This window comes from Balearica regulorum, chromosome 21 (genome assembly GCF_011004875.1).
Source record: "Balearica regulorum gibbericeps isolate bBalReg1 chromosome 21, bBalReg1.pri, whole genome shotgun sequence".
Taxonomy (NCBI): domain Eukaryota; kingdom Metazoa; phylum Chordata; class Aves; order Gruiformes; family Gruidae; genus Balearica; species Balearica regulorum.
The window spans coordinates 1,723,925-1,744,382 of record NC_046204.1 but is presented as its reverse complement, the minus strand read 5'-3'; the positions used below and the strand labels follow the sequence as shown (position 1 = coordinate 1,744,382).

The 20,458-nt window shown below is 40.6% G+C and overlaps 1 protein-coding gene across 2 annotated transcripts in view; it reads right to left on the bottom strand.

Annotated features, from left to right (window-relative positions):
* The window catches only part of MMEL1 (membrane metalloendopeptidase like 1), a 29,450-nt gene extending 11,469 nt beyond the window's left edge, over window positions 1-17,981 (bottom strand). The window contains exons 1-14 of one of the 2 annotated variants that reach the window (XM_010304984.2): window positions 17,408-17,981; window positions 17,108-17,271; window positions 9,047-9,106; window positions 7,991-8,152; window positions 7,501-7,581; window positions 6,929-7,024; window positions 6,198-6,316; window positions 5,450-5,515; window positions 3,024-3,158; window positions 2,337-2,426; window positions 1,934-2,070; window positions 1,354-1,447; window positions 997-1,125; window positions 615-713 (exon numbers count right to left, since the gene is read on the bottom strand). In XM_010304984.2, coding sequence (XP_010303286.1) covers window positions 615-713; window positions 997-1,125; window positions 1,354-1,447; window positions 1,934-2,070; window positions 2,337-2,426; window positions 3,024-3,158; window positions 5,450-5,515; window positions 6,198-6,316; window positions 6,929-7,024; window positions 7,501-7,581; window positions 7,991-8,152; window positions 9,047-9,106; window positions 17,108-17,271; window positions 17,408-17,457 — 1,482 coding nt within the window. In that variant the 5' untranslated portion in view covers window positions 17,458-17,981. The remainder of the gene's footprint in view (window positions 1-614; window positions 714-996; window positions 1,126-1,353; window positions 1,448-1,933; window positions 2,071-2,336; window positions 2,427-3,023; window positions 3,159-5,449; window positions 5,516-6,197; window positions 6,317-6,928; window positions 7,025-7,500; window positions 7,582-7,990; window positions 8,153-9,046; window positions 9,107-17,107; window positions 17,272-17,407) is intronic. The other variant, XM_075773177.1, reaches the window with a different exon arrangement.
* Between the last annotated feature and the right edge of the window lie 2,477 nt (window positions 17,982-20,458).

Genomic DNA, 20,458 nt, shown 5'->3' with positions numbered 1-20,458 from the left:
TGTTTCCTCTTAATTGTGTTTTGTTGTTGGTTTTTTAAGTTTCAATATATATAATAGTTTAAATGCTTTACTGTTACTGTCCACTTGTTTGTGAAAAACTGGATGAAAATATTTTAAGATTTTGTTCAAATGCACTCTGTTGCCTAGTGAGACTTTTTTTAATATGGAACATACAGGCTTCCCCTCATCTCCTGGTGTCCAGCCACTCTGGTAGACTTGCAGACCTTTCAGCACCATCCAACAGTAATTTGTCTTAACCCTCACTTAGTGCCTTTTTTTTTTTTGCTTGCTATTGAAACAATGCTGATGGCCCTCAAGTCAATGAAAAATTTGAAAAGTTTTCTTTAGGGGATTGCATTGTATTCAATTGTCATTCTAGTTGATGCACTGGGTACCATCTTCTTTCCTCACTTAACTTGGTACATAAGACTCATTAAAGGAAATAAAAATGTATGTGAGCTGAAAAAGGATTAAAAAGGACAATGTAATAGGATAATGGATAATAGGATAGTGAACATCAAAGCTTTTTCCCCTCATTTGTAGAGGAGCTGGGAATAGTGATGCTACAAAACTCCAAAGACTTCATATTCATGAAGTTCTTTGTTATCTCTGACCTTCTCACGAGCTTTCTCTTTAGATGCCTCATCCATCCACTGTAACTCATCTAACGTTTCGATGAACGCTTCCCGAATCTTATCTATTAAGTCTCGGACCTGAAAGAGAGGCGGTAGGAAATTAATCATTTACATTCTATTTTTCCCAGGCACCACTAAGGAGGTGTGCAAAGCTTCCTACTGAAAGATGATGTCCCCAAATTCTATGCTCTAAAACACGGTACTCTGCTTTTAAAAGAGCATCATAAATGAGTTCTTATGCCTTCTGACTCTTGGCTGATTTATACCTTTAACAGACAAAACAGGTTGGGAGATCAGATGGAGGGGAATGGGCACTGTAGACATTTTGGAGGTACAATAGTACAAAGGGTAAACTACATACCATCCTCTTGCTCTCACCAGCAAATGTCTCCCTGACATACATTGCTCCAAGTGCATTCTCCATGTTGTTGTTGACATAACTCACACACTCTCTCCATCGGGCTTCTTCCAGTGTTGTCCCATAAAGTGCCTGCAATGCAAACCAGCTCAGGATTAAGGATGCCTATGCATCTCTTCTATAAATCATTGCCTAAAGAGGAGGTTAACCTAAGACATAGGTTTCCATTGCTGTTCTTAGATTTGTTTGGGGACTACACAACATAACAATGTCATTGTATTGACAAAGACTTGCTTTGGTGACTGTGGGACTCTCTTCCAGTATTATGCTCTACAGTCTCTTTAGGATGAGAGGACATACCTTCCTGTAGCTGGCCCGAGCATCCTTGAAACGCCGACTCAAGCTGCTGACTCGATCAATTACCAATCGCCAAATGAGGTAGTTCTGGATGGTGCTGCGTGGGAAAGCAAAGCTGAGTTTAATCCCTGTATAAAGCAACACTAGTGTGGACAGTCGGAGGGGTATCTTAAATTTTGAATGGAGATAAGAAAGCAAATTACTGCTGCCAGCCATTGGTTTCCTAGCATCTACAGGTGACTTCTTATTTAACAGGCTGACTGACTGTAGTGGCATCCAGACTGAGGACTTTACTACCATGCCTGTTCAGGGATTAATTTTTTTCCTTCTCAAGTGTAACAAGAGCCAAGCCTGTGATGTATTTCTCTTCTTCCCATCTAACCTTTTCTAAGCATGTGAGCAGGTGAGACGTCTAGTACCACAGTACTTTGGGACCCTAGGACCGTAGAAGACGTTACCCGTAGTGACAGTGAAGTGGTGTCATTTCCCAGAGAAGCTCTGGCAGAACTAGGAAGTGGGCCCAATAATCTACATTTCCACAATACTTCTGTGACTTGTCTTGGATGTTCTCCAGTTTGTTTACCTTGCTGAGTACTTTGAGATAATTGCTTTCAGCTCTTGCAGATAGGGCATGCCATATACAACAAGCTCTTCTTCTGGGTCAACTTGAATACTTACTGAAGACATGACACCTTGGATGAAGAATGTCCAGTTAAATTCCTAGGCAGACAGAAAGACATATACCAATGCCAGGTGTTGAAGTGCCTTAGTAACTGTCTGGACTTTCTATAGTCTATGGGACTGAATGTAGCTGTAGTGTTGTTCAGTAGAAAAATGCTTTTTAAGAAACTCTGAACACAAGATTAAGAATGGGGATGATTTTATACCTCTCTCTGTTGCATCACCAATAAACTCACAAAGCCATTTCCAATTGGCATGGTAATAAGAGGAGGCTGAAATTATTAGACTGCTCATTAAACACTTACATTCAATGCAAACTTTTCCTGTAGCTCTTTTAAGGTCATTTTGTTGTACAACAAGGTTACATCATGCCTTTCTTCTGCTGGGGTAGTTGCCTGAAGACATTCACAAGGTTATTACTAGAATCAACTGATACAAGTGTCAATGGCTGACATTGCAATGCATGCGTGTGCACATATACATACTCAATATGCAAATAAAACAGTTTCTTTTGGAGAAGAAATCATTTGATGGTGTCCAGTGCTGCTTTCTAAATTTCAGGAACTGAGTGGCCCCCCCCCCACTATTCGATAATGTTTCAGTAATATGTTTAGCCAAGCAGTTCCCTCTATCCTCTTTAGAATGGAAGACTAAGTTCTTAGAGATTTTTAGGGTGCTGTAGACTTCTGAGAATGCATGGGAGGTAGCCCTGGTGTTATCATAGTGTATGTATAGCTCAAGATAGATTATCCTACTTTAGGAGACTTCCAAAAATAAATATGGCTAGGACTAGAGCAGACATAGTAGCAGTATATACAGTAGACATAATTATACACCCAGGGGCTCTGATTTCTGAGCTGCTCATGGCACAAGAAGTCGTCTTCCTCCTGCTTTCCTGGGTTTTCTGCTTTGTTGAAAACTGCTGCGCAAGAGACTCTCCCCCTTGCCTGCCCTCCCCAACAGCCTGAGAAGTTCTTGATTTCTGTACTCACGTTTGCAATCTCTGTTTCAAGCTCCATAACCTTTGCCATTTCTTCTTGGACAAAGGAATCATCTCTAGACATATTCTTGTCTTCCCGGATCATTTTGGCAACGGTGATCATGAACTGCAGATAAGCTTCTCTCACCTGCCCACAAGAAACAAACATGTGCGTACCACTGTGAAGGAAAGGTTTGTTGTCCATTCACTTTTCATTCATTTTGTTATTTTAGCTCTACGGTGTGCTGCAAAAAAAGTTGGGCCCAGGGGTCACAGCCTCTGCCTTTGTCTCCAATGCAATCCTCCCCACTCCATTTTCTCAGGTGTTTTGGTAGTGGTGCTCGGGGTTTTTTTCCTACAATAACAGATACTACTGTGATATCTAGGACCTCTGTTCATCCTCAAATACCTTACAGGGCAGTTGACAGTCTCAAAATACATAGTGAAAGCAACACTTTGTGCTTCCCTGTGCAATCCAACTCTCTGGCTAACTCATCTGAGTTAGCATTACTACTTGAGCAAAGAGAAAGCCCTGTGCTTTGAGTTATATTATGGGAATAGTGATTCCTGCTAGCCAAAAATACCAGGGTAAATATGGAAGGTTTAAGTTCTCTGAAATTAATACCATAAGTCTTCTAAACACTGTTTTTTGCTGTCTGAAAGAAAAGATCTCTCAGATGGTTCCCAGTGATACCTTTATTTTTAATAGGAGGTTATGGCTGTGATTTATGCCTCAGAATGGACCTTGAAAAGATATTTGGCTGCTGAGAGAGTACTGATCTCTGATACAGGAAAGCTTAATACTACCTATTCTTCTTGCTTACTTGTCTTTCTCCATAGACTTTGGAAACCAGATAAATACAGTAACTGTTGTGAAATTGAGCACTTACATGATGATGATTTGTGGTTTTAGGTCGAATGCTGAGGCCTTAATCAGGCCAGACTCCCACAAGCCTCAGCAGGAGTTTTGCCAAAAGATGCTGGACTAAGCACAGGGGGAGTTTGGGTCATCAGAGTTTGGTTCATTGTCTGTGGCAAGCGAGCTGTTAAATAGCAAATAAATGTGTCTCCTCCTTATTCATTAAGATTAAAACCACAGCCTTAGCCCTTCTTCTTTATAGCTTCAAATTAAAACTGTATTAAGCAGTAGTAGCTTTCTTTTCCTAATTTAGGATTGTCTATGTACTGTACCTGATTTTTCTACCTCCTACAAGTCAATCTAAGTCTGACTTTCATGCAACATTGCATAAATATCTCTATTCTACTGTAACTGCCGCTCTATAGGTGAAACTTGCAGAACAGAATCCTAGTTCTAGCAGCTATCTGCAATTCCCAGCACTACTACATGGAGAATGTTTTGTATCATCAGGCAGATTAACAGAAGTTGGCAGTTTATGAAGGTGTCCAGAAGGTGTGGAAACAATCTCACAAAAACTTCACAGGACTGTATTTTGAACTATACTATACATGAGAACATAGTCAAATAAATTGAAGTAAAAAGAAAACTAGTCTCCCTGTTTTCCTCTAGTACAACCACTAGACAAAAGAGTCTAAAATGCTGATTGTTGTGTCTCTGTATTCCCTTCCATTTGTGTTAGGAAAATTAGTTTGATGTTAGGCTGCAAATGTTCTTGTTAGTGTGACATAATTGAGGGAAATAAAATGTACTAAAGCAGTGTTTTTTCTTGGAAACTGATAAACTGTCTGGCTATGTTTCCAACAGTTTTCTATGCATTTACAGAAACCCCCACTTGTTTGCTCTGAGCATTGGCAGAGAAAAGCAGCTAGAAAATAATTTCTCACAATTTTCGTGTAACTTTGGGGAAAGGGGGGAGTAAGTGGCAGCGGACTTGTACTAGCTGAATATCTGTTCCACTAATATAGCTTTTGCTGCTCTGAGCAAACCACTTTATTTTTATTTTTTAACTTTTTTCCTCTGAATGAACATGTGAAAAATTCTGAATATTTTGGTGTTCAACAAAACTTATTTTAGGGTATTGTATGATCAAATATGACCCGGTATGACAATTCTCTTCCCATGGTACCTTTTAAAGTACCTTGTAAAATAGTAGCCAGAACCAGTGGTTTAGAAGATATAAGTAAATCCAAGATAATCTGCACTCAAAAGGTGAACCTGTCCTTCAAAATTAGAGACTGTTTTAAGCTATAAAACGTGATGATCTTATTTTCCCCATAACCTTCTCATCTGAAAGAATTGGCCAGTTCTGGGGAGATGTCATATTTAGACAGTTGTTCAGTCCTCTTGTAACTCTACAAAACTTTAGCATAATGAGGAAAAAATGTAGCAATGAATGTCAGAGTCTAACTCCGATTGTTACATAACACAAAGATTCATATATTTGAATTTTGGAAAACACAGGGATAAGTAATAAAGTTGTTTTAGTAGCACATAGTAAATAAATCACAAGGAATACTTACTCTTTGATAGTTGCCCCCATTAAAGTAGTAATCCCTGGATGGCATTCCTAAACTTGGCTGGTCAATCTGAAGGAAATCATACAGTTCTTAAGTTAGTGATGAACAGGAACTGGTGTTGTCCAAAGGTATCCTTGAAAGGCAACACAAAATGCTGCATGTGCCATCCTCTCGGTGTTGAAATGACAATAGTACTCTCTTCCCAAACAATAAAAACTTTAGCTTTCTAGGAACTGGGTGAGGTAGAAAGTACAACTTTTTGTCTCTGGATTTCTAGATAAGGACAGGATGGATATTAAGCATGGGTTATCAAGCAATAGCTTTTGGTTAGCATTGAGATCTAAGAATAAATTTAAACAGCTTAGAAAAGAAGCTGCTTGACTTGAGGGCTAGACTTCATGCATAAGCATATATGAAGAGACTCTGAAATATTATTTACACGGCTTCCTGCTATATATTAAACCTCAGCACAGTTTTGTGTGTCACAAGAATTTACAATCCTTAACTGCTATAAATCAGCAAAGGCCCATTGACTTTTATTTCTTTAACTGAAACAAAAATTATGCTACCATAAAATGTCTCCCAATATGTCTTTGAGACAGATCTGCCACTTGGGGTATGGAGCTGTTGCATACATTTTGCCTGTAGTATGCATGTCCACTGACTTATGGAAAGCTAAGCTGTATGCTGTGTAAATAACTATCCATTATGATACTGGCACATAAATAATTCCCTGCAATTTTTTTCTTACATAAATGATGTGCCTGCTGGAATCCCGGTCATCATTCCATACAAACATGTCAATGAGGACACGTTTGTTAAATTTGGAGTTCATTATGGAGAGTTTTTCTTCCATGCTCCAATTTGGTTCTGTGAGATAAAAGAAAAAACATACATCACTTATCAATATCTATCAGGACTGATTAAGCTGTATAGTTTGCAAGCTTATTGCTGAAATTATTTAGAACCAGACCAGACGTGATGTGAGAATATTTGTACAGGACATTCCTATAGTGGCTAGAAATTGCTGGTCTATTCTTACTGGCCTTATCTGTCCAGTGATATAAAGTAATCAGTAAATGATTAGTGCATATATATATATATATATGCAATTGCCTATGCATAGTATAAATCACTGTGACCTTGCCCAGTTAGGCACTTATGCTTGCATATTAATTGAAGTTTGGAGCATTAGAATACAGCTATAATGGTTATATGCTTTTGGTTCCATTATTCATGTTGGTCCTTTAGGTTTCCTAACTGTCTTAAAATGTGCACCTCTCATGAATGAGATTTCATAATACGGGTGTTAAATGCATACTATCTTATAGAGATCACTGCCTGCTAAACATGCAAGAATCAGGGTATCATACATATGTATAAAAAGTTAAAATGGGGGATCTAATTCAATGACAGTAGTCTCCTTAGCGCAGTAACTAATTCTGACTTAACTCTACTGAACTCCTTCAGACGCTGCATTACCTTTGGTCTTATTCCAGTCTGCAGAAGCCACTGGCCAATCTCCAACCATCGTTAAGGCCTCTAGTAGAGGTAATGAACCTCGTCGCTCTATAAGACCTGAGAGAGGAAAAAAAAATACTCTATTTTTTTCATGGGGGGGGAGAAAAAAAAGGTAATAGGCCTAACAGTTTAAATCTGAAACTGAATTGCAGAAAATAAGAGATACCATGAAATCATCTGTCTCCTATGTGAGTTTTCAGAAAAGTAATGAAAATACTTCTGTTGGCTTCAGTACTGATTTTGACTGAATGGGTTTGGAAAGGATGAAATAGGACATGTTTGTGCATTCAGAAGAGAAGGCTTGGCACTGATACCAGAGGTAGGTAAGCAACATCTGTCCTTTCTACATCCCAGAATGAGTATATTAAGCCTTAATGATGTACCAAGGCATCTTCATTCATTTGTAGATTAGCTTTCCAGGCAAGGCCAGGCAGATTAGACAAATATTGACTGGACTTTGGCTTAAAAATACACTGGTACTTTTGTACGTTTGGTATTGAACAAGAGAATCAATGGAACAAGAAAAGACTCACTCTCATTCATGCATGACTTGTAAAGTATTTTAGCTTTCTGAAATGCTTCTCTGTCCCCTTGATCTGAAGTCTCCAGCACACCTGGGGAAGCAACCATTGCAGTGAGATTTTTGCCCTGGAGAGCTTTGATCTTTTCATAGAAACCACTGAGAATTCAGGGCTATGATAAATACTTGTTATTGTAGGCTTCAATTACCATGAAACTAGAGTGCTCTTTAAAGGAGCTATTAATGTGTCAGGAAGAAGAACATGCATACAGCTTGTCCTGCTCCTTTTGAAGTTAGTATCCAATCACCTATGGCTAATTTTTAGTGAGAACAGAATGTTCCCACAAAATGGGTGTAGTAAGATATGTAGAGATTAAAGGACTGGAGAGAAAAATCACAATCAAGGCTTCTCTGGAAGTTTATGTCTCTGTATAATGTGCAGTAAATAACATCTGAAACTAAACACAAGTGCATAACCAAGGACAGAGTAGTCGTATTCCTACCTTTTAGGATGATCTCCAGCTCATCTCTCAGGATGTCAAAAATGCTGTATCTGGAGCTAGTTTCTGGGATAACGTGCCGGTTCAGCCAGCCCCCACAGGCATACTGGTAGAAATCCTTGCAAGGGTCAGCTGTTGGGTCCATATTCTGAATTATTCTAGCAGCTAGGTATCAAAATTGGAGAGTTGAATTCCACAGACTGCCCAGTAATTTCTGGGACTGCCAAAGACTGTCTAAAAGCTCCTTGGCTAGAAGGCACCTTGCTTATGCTGCTTATAGTGGCTAAGACTCATTCTCATGTATTACGACTCAGATGATCCTATTTCCAGCTTAAAAATGCAAGGGAGCATCTGACAGCAGACACTTGCACTGCAACTGTACTGCTTTACGGAGGGAGCCTCTGAATGGCAGAATAATCCTCCCAGAGCACGGTGCCCTACAGCCTGAGCGTGCTGTGCGGTGCTCTGCCTGGGGCTCTCCCTTAGGCACCTCCCCATGAAGTCGGTGTGTCCAGGGGCAACTGAGAACATCAGTGCTGGAGTCTTACCTCTCTTGATTGCATATAATGGAGGTGTATAAGTAGATGCCAAAAATAAGAAGGTGAATAGCCCCATGTGTACAATGCATTCTGTTTGAGGGAGAATTGGATTTAAGGGGATTTTTACTATACTTCATAGACCGTGTTGGTCAAACCACATCCTTGTGGCTCAGGCCAAAGCCAGAGAACTGTTGACCTCACTGGCAATTTTCCTGTACTAATTCCTTATGAATGATATTCTTGGTGACCAAGGAAGTATACAAAGGAGAAGTAATAATAGGGGTGGTTTGTTTGGGGGGGGGGGGGGTTTCTCAGTGTTTCCACATGGAACTGTATTTGAGGACAACCTGTACTTGCTGCCTCTGATAACAACAGCGTGTATATTGCCCAAGGGGAAATGTCATTCCTTTTTCAACTTCTTCAGTCTTAAACCCTGAACTATTGTTTATTTGGGCTCGGTAGAACTAACGGCATGTAAAACATCACCTCTGCACTAATCATTCATAGTAACAATCATTACCTGCTGTAACACACCCAGGCGTGGTACACATGTTGCCTGAATTGGTGCCGTAGTGAGTGCCTGCAGGGAGAGGAATAAGAAAGCAGAATTAGTTGTTTTGGAAAGAAACTGCTACCAACGTCACTTGCCAGCAGCCCAACCTCAGTGACAGCTCTGTTTAGTTTTAGAGCAAGTGAGTGAATATTAGTGCCAGTACAAGATAACAAATGACAACTGGGAAGAAATCTCTTATCTGCAGATTTATGAGGAAAATGTATGTGGAAACAGTATTATGACAGTCTTGAAAGTGAGTTTTAACTCTCCTAGAAGGAGAATAAGACTGGGGTTTGATTGTGTATGTGCGGTTTTGTGTTGTGGTTTGTTTTTTTTTTTGTAACCTGCTAACTGTCTCCACAGTCTATGATATCCATTTCTAGAAAATCTACTGAGATTCTCTTAGCATCTGAGCTCTTTCATGATTTTCAAAGTTACCGTGACTGAGAGGCTTAAACAGGGGGCAAAAAGCCCATAGCTGGATTACTGCTTTCACGCTGTTCTGAGTCAAAGATCAAATTTAAGAAAATAAATGATTTTTACTTGTCGAAGGAGGAGGTGGGGAGCAGGTAACAGACCTATGTATGGTCAAAATTTCAGACATGCCCTTTAAGGTTACCCCTTGCTGCTCAGCAGAGAGATTGCTCCCTAATCAGTAATGTTTATGGCTGATGAAACAGTGTATAATGAAGGTGACTGTGGACATATGCTCAAGTCTGCATTCTGCCTTTGAGATGAGCCTGGAAAAGTCCAGTGAAGTCATTATCAGTCATCTCGATGCACCTCAGTACTCTGAGTAGCAGACCGGAGTAGGTGTGCTAAGAGCTAATGGGTGTACTAGTATCTGCTGTTTCAGTTGTGACACAACACACCTCTCTAGTAAAATAAGAATTTTGTTCTGTTAAGACCTTGGCTCAGTCCTGTTGTTCCTCAGTAGTCTGAAAGCAATCTCAGGCACTCTGGGGACCTTCATGACTTGCTGGTTTCAGCCCACAGAGGAGTGATGTGACAAGGAATCAGAGAGGGAGCACACGCAACGAAACCTTAGGAGAAGCATTCTGCTGTGACTTCTAAAGCAGAAGAAAATGATGTTTGCCTCTATGTGGGGAAACAGGTCTGTATGCTCATTCCAGCAGAAGCCGGAAAGCGTTGCTCTTGGCTATTAATTTTTGACCACTTAGTCTTGGTTTGTGAAATTCTTCCAGTGCAGAAGACCTACAAAAAGCCTATGCGCTCCTAATGCATCAGTGGTGAGCAGAAACTGGAATGGTCTCGAGCTCTTATTGCTTGGTGCTCTACACTAAATGTACCACTATGAGTCTGATGGCAGTAATTAGAGGGTCTTGATGTGAATTTGGAGCCATAAATTCTGCTGCAGACTTACACTGAAGCTTTTGTACGTGAACGTGTAATTTTTTATGCTGAGTACTAAAGTGACTGTGTTTGTGATGCTGGTCATGTCACTCTCTTGTGTGCTGTTCATGACAGAACTGGCACAGCAGGTATCTAAGCACCCCAGCTCAATACCTACCCTGAACTGTGGCCCTGGGCACAAGAAAACTCATTTTGCTGTTTTAATTTTCCATTTGTGAAACTGGACTAGCTTAGTATCCATTTATGTTAAATAGACAACTACTCGATTCCGCATTGCAAAACAAAAACTTGATACCCTTACTTTCCAACAGGATTAGCCACATCTTTAATTTCTTTTTTTTATCCTTACACTAGGATGTTTGCAGAAAAGAGTCACTGAAAAAATCCTTCCAATGAAAACAAGTGTTTTACATGAGAGCAAACAAGATTACAGTAATTCAGATAGAAATAAAACAGTAGGGAAGAAGAGAGGGCTTTGAAGTTCATCAGTGGAAGCAACATAAAAAGCCCCCACTGTGATTGGGAATGTAACATTCAGGGTTCAGCTGAGTGCTGTCGTGCTGTGTGGGAGTAGATCTGCATTAGAATAACTGCATGCCTTATTATAGTTTAGTGTCTAGCAATCTGAACATGGGATGAGCAAAATACGTGGAACAATGTGAAGCTTCACATAGAGGGGTTTAGCTTTCTTTTTTCTTTTTTCTTTTTTTGTGCCAGATGAAGCAAGCCAAATTTTTGCAGTTTCCTAAACTCTCTAGTAATTTTAAAATAAAAAACCCTAAAAGCTCAGGGTATTTCCAAGAAAAAAGAAATCCTTTTGGGGGGAAAAAAACTAGTAGTTCAAAGGTATGTGGAAAATTTCCACAAAGGAGAAATAGTAATGGGCAGGGTGAGAAAGACCTAACTGTACTACAAGTATGCTGTATTTCTCTCGTCATCCCTCAGGGACCAGGCAGGACTCAGATGAAGCTTTTCTTTTTCTTTTTAATTAAAGCTTCTCTCTTTAATATAACCTGACAATGTCTAACTTCAGTTTCTGAAACCAAACTGCTTTCAACAAGCTTCTAACTCCCCACATTCAAAAAGCCCTCGTGATTGTGATAATGTAATTGAGCTGTATAAGCAGGGAAGCCAGATCTGTTTTGAAACCTTAGTTGCGCACTCGGGGCTCTGAAACTCTGCCACAAAACCAGATAATTAGAAATGGCTTGTGAGGGGCTCTCGGTTTACTTCTAAAAGTGGCTCCTTTGTTTTTCTATCAATTATCTCTTTTATGCCTCAGTACCACTCCCGACAAAGAACCAAGCCAACCTGACTGTATGAGATATGACCGACACTGCCCTCTTTTACTGCACAATGTATTTGTTGGGTCCTTGCTGACTCGACTGAGGCTCTGTCTACTGCACCTCTTGAACTTCAAATAACTAAAACAAATGTAAAATGCATCTTCTAAAAGTCTGAGCTAGAAACTCTCTGCGCTTCATTTTCTCAAACTACTTTGTAAAAACAACTGCTCAAGTTTTCAGTATAAATATAGGTATTTCTCTACATATTAACTTTTCTGTGCTGGTTAAATACTGCTGAGGTTGAGCTATAATGGCACAGACTCCTGCTCTGACATCCACAAAGACTGCTTAAAGTACCAACATGGGAAGGACAACTCGGGTTAATGTTCTACAAAGCCTAAAAGTTGAAACAAAACAGATGTCTAGCAGGATTTAGATGGATGTGACAGGAAATTTCTGAATGTAAAATTATAAGTGGGACATGGGTTCACGTTTTACAATAATGTAAGGCATAAAGATGGTGATTTGTGGCAGAGGAAAACTGGTACAGATTGTTCAGCTCTGCATTCTGTGTTCCTCCTGCTGCATAGAGAGTAAACACACCAGTGGAAGGGTTTGTGGGGAATCAAGACTCGTCTCGTCTCCTATCAAACTTTACCTCCCCCTTGTCTTCTCCCACAGCCAAGTTCACCTCGGGTCTACCTTCTTACAACGTTTTTTTCTCTTTTAAAATTAATTACTCCTTTTTCCCACCTTTTTTCTTCTGAGATACCCTTCCTTGAGTATACCTTTTAAAACTATCAGAGGAATGTCAAAAGAACAGAAGTGGGCCAGAAAGATTTCATCACTGGAACTACTTTGTGCAGTACTAAGTTCCTTTATGGTCTCAAAATCCAGGACCTCTGCAGTGTTACGCTTGCATTTACTTCCTTAAGAAAGGCATATTCTTGCTCTGTTGATAGTCTTGTAAGTAGAAAAGAACCAATGAACCCTCTGCAGACTGAAGGGTTTCCTTGCTTCTAGTCTGACAAAGCCCAATCAAAGAACTGGTAAGGGAAGGTAAGCTTTAATGGAGCTAAATAAAATTACCTTAGCTGTGGGACTACTTCAGAAGGAAGAAAATGAGGGAAAATAAGTACTCCAGACTCTGCTTCAGAGGTCAATAGCTCACCTGAAGAATCACAGAGCTGGGATGTGTTTCAGACCCCACTGGACTCACTGTAGAGAATTCCATTGCCTTAATTTGCCTTTACAAGAAGCCACTGAACAGTATTACATTTACTGGTCCGCAGCTGGATGTAAGAATACCTTCTGAGAACTGCAGAGCACTGTAGTCCTGTTCAGCTTTTGAATGACAAGTTTTTAAAAATACAAGTTGCTTTTCACAGCCTTATGGAAGTTCCTTTTTAGACAACAAAAGCGAAGCAAATTGTTCTGTACAGTCCTGAAGCACAGTTTGTGTTTAGTGTTTTCCCACTGTGCGCTTTGAGGAGCACAGATGGCTGGGGATGGCACACACTGAAACAATTAGATCCACAGTTGTCATCAGGCAGTCAAGTGTGAGCTTTACCTTTCAGCACCGTAGCTATTTCTGACACAGATCTCATCTGCAGAAGTGCTGTCAGCGCTGCAGATTGCCTTTGTTGCTGTTATAACAGTGAATTGTTTGCAACAAATAATGTAATTGCCAAATTTAGCTTGTTTTTTCTTCCTCTGAGAGGGCTGTCTATACCAGATGTCACTGTCTTCAAATGGACTCCATAACACAAGTGCCTGGTTTTTATTCCACCTTTCTTATGATTCTTACCTATTGTCTATCTATAAGCATGGCTGAGACAGGATTTCATGTGAGAATCAGTAAACTATTTGCCCACTTCTGCAGCCCTGTATGGCCCATAACCGCACATCCACGCTTTATGCTCATGCAGCGCCATCTGAGTAGAATTGAGAAGAGTCTTGCCATCTAAATGTCATTTCATTGTGACTTTTGTGTTGGCTGCCACTCCTTTAAACTCTCACTCTCCTTTGAATAGATATCTCATTAATGAACAGTCACAAAGTCAGAGACTGACCAGGCATCGGTCTAGGAGACAAGCCAGATCTCGACCACAACCTTTGCTTAGTGTGCCAGTGACTAGTTTAGATATTGCCCCTAGTCAGCAGGTTCTTGTGACTCTATTATTCAAGTGCACATTAATTGCACTTGCAGCACTGGGAATGCAGGAGCATAATATGTCTCTTTGAAATCCACTCCCAGAACAAGGTGCTGCTTAGTCCAAGGGTTGTATTTCTTTACCTGTTTGTAGCTTGCCTAACCGGCTAGAACGTAGGTGCAGGAGCCTGCCCTCTAGCTTTCTCACAGCCTGTACAATAGATCTGAATAGTGGCAACCTGTGGGGATGCAGACACATGCACGCAAAAACCTGCAAATCTTACTCACGTGAAATCCTACAAACTTGGGAGCCAGAAAGTGAATAAAATATCAATTAAACTAATAACATGACTCTTGAGTAGTCAGGACAAGCAGTTAGGTGAGAATGTAAGTTGTTTGTAACTCTAAGTTGTCTGGAGGAGTCACCGACTGTGACTTGATGTGTCAGCAACAATACATGTTGAAATGTTCTTCAGACTGTAACCTTTCCCACAAGTGATGAGGTTTGGAGTTTAGTAAATATTTGTAGAACATTCCTGAGAGCTGTGAAAAGGCTGCAAAGATGTATGTGTGGGTGTGATGGAAAGATTGAGAGCATGGTGTATTCAGACTCAAAAAATGAATGATTTCAGTTCTGTCTGCTTCTCTTTCTATGATCACCCAAATATTACTGTTATTCTTACTATATTTTCTTCTAGCTTATCTAGACAAGATTTTATGGGTACAAAAACTTCTTTAGATGTCAACAATCCCCAAACTGCTTCTAGAGGTATATAAACTGCATTGCTGTGAGAGCTTCCGTGTTTTTGTTGTCTGGGTATATAGATAAAAATCAGTCAGTATTAACATGTACTACATCATTATTGCTATAACCAGAGGCCTGTTTCATGCACCACAATTCTCTTCTGCAAGCTACATACAAGAGAACAAAAATATACACCCTGAACCACAAAGTCTACATATACCTTCATATATATATATATAAAAAAGGCAGGCCAGGTAATCCTTTTAATTTTCCATTAGTTAAACATAATTATTGTTTAGAAGCCTGTCTGGGTAGTGTCCTTCTAATGAAGGACGTACAAAGCTGAAGTGGCAAATCTGAATCTGCTCTTAGTAAACAATCTAGCATCCCTTATACATTTCAAAATTAATATTTGAGTGAAATTACAAATAGAAGAACCCAAAGGATAACATTTTTGGTTCCATCACAATAATGCTGCTCAGCTACATTGTGGTTGGTTTTTTTCCTGCTGCTGTATAGGATTTATGTGTTACGCAGCTTTGAGCAATATGTGGTTTTCACGTGGTTATGGCTAAGACTTCAGCCTCCTGACTAAGCACTGGGTACAGGCCTAGATGTAACATTGAAACAGAACCAAGTGGAGTATTTGGACAACGCTTTTCAAGACAAAAAAACGTTCCTGTTCTGCAGGAACACCCACTGGTTGCACTGAAGAGCTCTTGCTTTCTCAGTGTTAGACCCAAAGAGCACATATAGGCATGTACCTAAAAGATGGTGTAGTCTGAAGCTCCTGCTGCTCAGTTCCTACCTGTGAATTACCCACAGCTTGTGGCTACTCTAGGGTATGAGTACATCCTGGTGTCTTCTGTTACATTTAAGTGTGCATAGTTGAACTACTGCAAAGTGAGAGAGGGAGAACTTGACTCTGTCAGTGCTGAAACCACTCCTTTAAGGCACAAGAAAACAGCCGGGAGGAGCTGTGTGCTGTACAGGACAAGCAGTGTATCAGCTCCGCAATCACTTTGCACTCGCATTTTGCTCAGGAATGTCTGAATCTGGGAAACATTTCCAGTGAAAGCTTAATTGCTGATACAAGCGTGCAAAATATTTAGATTTTGGATCTGCTTGCTCACAGATAAGCCTTTTGTCACAAATATCTAATGGTTAGTGCTTGTTTTACATGCACAGACTCTTCCCATGGATTTGGATGAGACACCAAAATTTGGGCAAATATTATTAATACCTGAATTCTGATTTGCCTGAACCCAAGAAGCAAGGTGTAGAGTGAATTCCTCAAATCCTTTATCCATGCAAGCAACAAAATTCTGCATAGCTCAGTATTTTGATAGAGAAACTCCTCCCCTAGACCTAGCTCTGGGGAATTTTTTTTTTCCTCCTGTCTCCTGAGCTAATAGAAGAAATATAAGCAACTTTCTGATGAGTATTATGAATAGCAAGTACTCAGATTTCATTTAACACTGCAACAAATGCTGGTAACATTCAGTTGCTGGTAGCAGAAGGAGTAAACAATAAAAAGGCTTTTCTTATGAATTATTAGTCAGAATTGTGCAGTGTTGTACTCACAAGTGCTGAAGAAAGCAATTCACTGCAGGCAGGGGATGCAGAGACAATGTAAGGAGAAAACTAATGCCTTGCTTCGGTTTTGCTATTCAGACTCCTTAGTTTTATTTCCCTAGTGTTTTACCACAGCTCTGAATCCAAGAGGCATTCATGGACATGACAAACACGAGGCAGGTGCTGCTACCAATCATGTCGATTGCTTCACAGAATTTTTAAATAGGACTCTGCATTCGGTGTGTTACTGGAAAAACCTGGCTTTGAGAATAGGCATGCTCTGCAGTTATATATTGAGGCGAAGCACCTCAAAGATACGCCTCATTGTCAAGTTCCTGGCACATTTGCATGAAAGTTATTGAACCAAATCTCACCTAGAGATCAAATTGCCTGATGTAATATTAAAACCAGTCTCCCTTTCCTCAGCAGCACACTGTAGTGTGTTGGGTTTGGTGTTTTTTTTTTTTTTAAAAAAAAAGCTTTCACACTGTAATAAGCAATCTCTCCTTTAGCTCTGCTAAGCAGCTGTTCCTTTAGAACTCCTGGCAATAATGAATCCTGACTCAGGCTCCTATAAAATAAGGACATGTCAAGCCTTACACAGATGCACACCTTCCCCTCTAAAATATTGCATTATTTTTTTACCTTTTTCAAAACAATGCTGAATTCAATAAAATGCATAGAAGTAATTAAAAACATAGAATCTTACATCACATAATTTAAAAATGAAATCCAGCATAATCCTCTCTGCATGAGCTTGGAACAAGGCAGAGATAGCCAAGTCCCTCACAGAGGCGACCTCACTGTCTCCCTGTATTTTTGTTTTCCTTTAGCTCTGCAAAAAGACTTAATGTTGTTTGCAGAGGGAAGGGGAGAATTATTCACGGGTTCCTTACCTCTGCTGCTGGCATACAGGATCACCAGGGCGACCACTGCACAAGTCATGAGGAGCAGCAAGACAGCCAGACCAATTGCCACAAAGTTCCAGGATTTCTTCCCAGATTTTGCTGATTTTTCCACAATATCCATTTGACTTTCTGATTTCCCCATTATTGTAACTCTAAATTGAGGAGGGGAGGGTAAGAAAGAATTAACAGCACAGCTAAATCAATATAGGATAAATGCATGACAAATCAGGGAGAAAAAGGAAGTAGAATGATAGCAAAGGCAGATAAAGAAAACTTCCAAATTATTACATGTATTTATCCATTTGATTGTCCACAGATTTGCCAACCTCATTCTCCATCTCCTGCGCCCACCAGGTTGTCTGCACTCGGGGTGTGCTGCTGGGGGGCTGTTCCGGACTAGGCTACCCTAGGCTCTCAGTGGTGCAGTGTCATAACTTCAGGAGCCTGCTTTGGGGAAGTATGGAAAAGTCTCATGACCAGGTTGGGCAACTCCTTTCTTGCAAACGGGGAAGGAGGGGAAAAACTGCCTCCTTCCACTCCCTGCTTCAAAAGTGTCTTGCTGCTTTGAAGAATTTTCCTCTTTTTTTTTTTTTTTTTTCCCCTCTGTGGATATAAGTAGGTCTGCAGAGCTCTGTTAACAGCAGTAGAATCCAAAAAGAGATCCTTCCAGGTGTGAGTGCCTTTGAGCGTCTGCCCTGTCCTTAGCAGAGGTGAAGGGTTTGGAAAGCAGATGGCTCCTAGAACACGTGTCAGCTCCCAGGTCCGCAGGAGTTTGTGACCTCCAGGTTCTTGGTCTTCTCAGAGCCATGCTCAAACTTCGGAGCTCAGGCGAGCGCGGTTCCCAGCTCCAGGCAAATGCTCCTGAGCAGCAGAGGGAGGAGGGGTTGCATGACAGCAGCAGACAGGGCTGGGCACTCCGAGCCTGCAAGCAGCACAAGCTCCGCTCTGCTGCAGCTTCTCCTAAGTTTCCTCTAGCTTTCCTGAAATCCGCCGCCAGGTTATTTGGCTGCTGTGCTCGCAGAAGGAGTGAAGTCAGAGGTGTCAGCCTTCTGAAACCCCCCGGCTCCGAGTGTGCTGGCAGCTTTTGGGTGTAATACGTGGGAACAGCTTCTTGTTTGAAAACACACTGATCTATAGATTGTTGCAGGCTATGCACAGAATTCTTTTAAGCTGCTGCTTAGAAATCTAGCTGGTAACAACTGGGAAAGACAGTAAAAGCAAGGGCAGGATAAGCATGTGATTTTCCCTTGAGTTTTATTTTATTCTCTTTCAGAACTTACTTTGGAATGAGGAGAAGCAGGTTGGTGTTGCGGTTGTTTTGTTTTTTTTTCTTTTGGTGGTGGTTTGGGGTTTAGGGTTTTTTCTTTTTTTTTTTTTTTTCCCCTGCAGGCTGGTTTATTGAGCTAGTGTAACTTGCTGCCAAAGTTCACACTATATAAATTTTAAGGTTGGTACCTCTTGACCCGAGTGCATCACCAGCTCTCCAAGTTTTGTGTGCATCCAGGAAGAAGTGCTGAGGGCAGAGCAGGGATTTCTTTGCGGCCGTTCTGTTTACTGGGAACGTACCCGCAGAATGTTCCCAGAATGTGAAGGCAGACCTGTTTCCATGAATGGGGCAGGACACAATGAACGCCAGTTTCTTCTGCCAGGAGTCTAAGCCCTCCTCTTCTAGTCAGTACTGTGCCTCCAAACTCCTGTGAGAATTTGCCTTTTTTTTTTTTTTTCCAGAGTCACGTTATCTTAGGCTTCTGTCAAGTGTGAAGGCAGCTATTCTCATCCCACCATCTGAAGAGGAGTATAGGAACACAAAGATCCAAAAGAAATCGATGCACTTGCAGATCCTGGGTGTCCATATGTGAAAACTAGCTACAGAAGGCAAGGTTGCTTATAAGGACAAAGCTATACATTTAATGATGAGTTAAGTGATCTCTTATTTCTGTTTGCAGGAAGTTCTACATCTAACAAAAGATTACTTTCCTACATATGTGAATCTTCCCTATTGCTGAACAGTTTTATTGTTGCCTCGCAATGTAGCTGGCTCTGAGATAGGCCAACCTAGTTAAGGTCTGTAATATTACAACAGATAAGCGCCTCACAGGCTTTAATGTAGTAATTGTTGTAATATGGCTGCAAGATACTGGAGGGCATTATTTTGCTGGTTTCACAGGTGGAGAATCAAGATGCCAGGAATCCAAGAGCTTTATTCCTACCGCTTTCTGTGCATGCCTCTGGTAGCCATTGTGCCTAACACGGTCTCCGAGGCTGGGAATGCTATGAGTGACCAGACCGCCTGCTGCTCAGGGTGCAGACCCCAGCCGCCTGTGTAATCAAGAGATAGAGGACTTAAAGTCCTAAGTAACATGTGTAATAAACGATTTCAACATCGCCCAAAGCAACTTAAGTGAGGTCAAACATGAGCACCAAGAAAGTAAATCTCCCTTATTTCCCCAGAAAATTCCTAGATTGCCTCAAAAAGCATTAACGCAATCATGCAGAAAACACTTTGTCCTTTTCTTTAATTTTGGGAGGAAGTGGGAACTATATCAAGAATTTTTTCCTGTATCTCTAATGGCTTCACTTCCTTGTAGAGCTGAGGAAAAGGTGTACTGTTTCCAATAGGAAGCACAAGAACTTTGGGTGTAGCAATGGCATCAGCTTGCATTTTCTGAAAGTTACGTTAGACTGATCTGAACATTAGATTGGAAAGTCAGTAGTGACAAATATTCTGTATTTCTTTCTACTCTTGCAGTTTAGCTCTGAAATGCACTGCTTAGTATTTGTAATGAAAATACTTCCATTGTCAGTTCTCAGGCAGGTATCAGTGACAAATGGTTTAGGTAGTACTGAGCCTGTTTTGGGTTAGAGAATGTCAGAAAAGGTATTAGTAAGTTTATCATGTTCCTTCACGTCCTATTTTAAAGTATTTCTTTACCTGTTTTTCTACACTAAGTCAGCATCTGCATGAGCAATAGCAGTGCACAACCCAAAGCACTCATCCAGAGCTTTGCAGTTTAAAAAAAAAAAGTGCTTCTCTCCTGTATGAGGAGAAGCACCAGCAACTGTAAGGGACATATTTGCAGAATCATTAATTTTGATTGTCTTGAGCAACTTTGTGTGGTCACTGAAATAGGGTAATCCGTCATTTTGACAGCTCTCTGCTAGTGCAGTGAGGTCCCCGTTCTGTTCATTGCTTTGAAGGGGAAAGACCTATTTTGGTTTCTGACACATCTCAGTATCACCTTTGTAGCATTTATGGCAAAGGAGATCTGATGATGCAAAGTGGAAGTCGGTTTTTGTTTGGTTTTTTTTTTCTTAAAGCTCACATTTGACTAAATTATA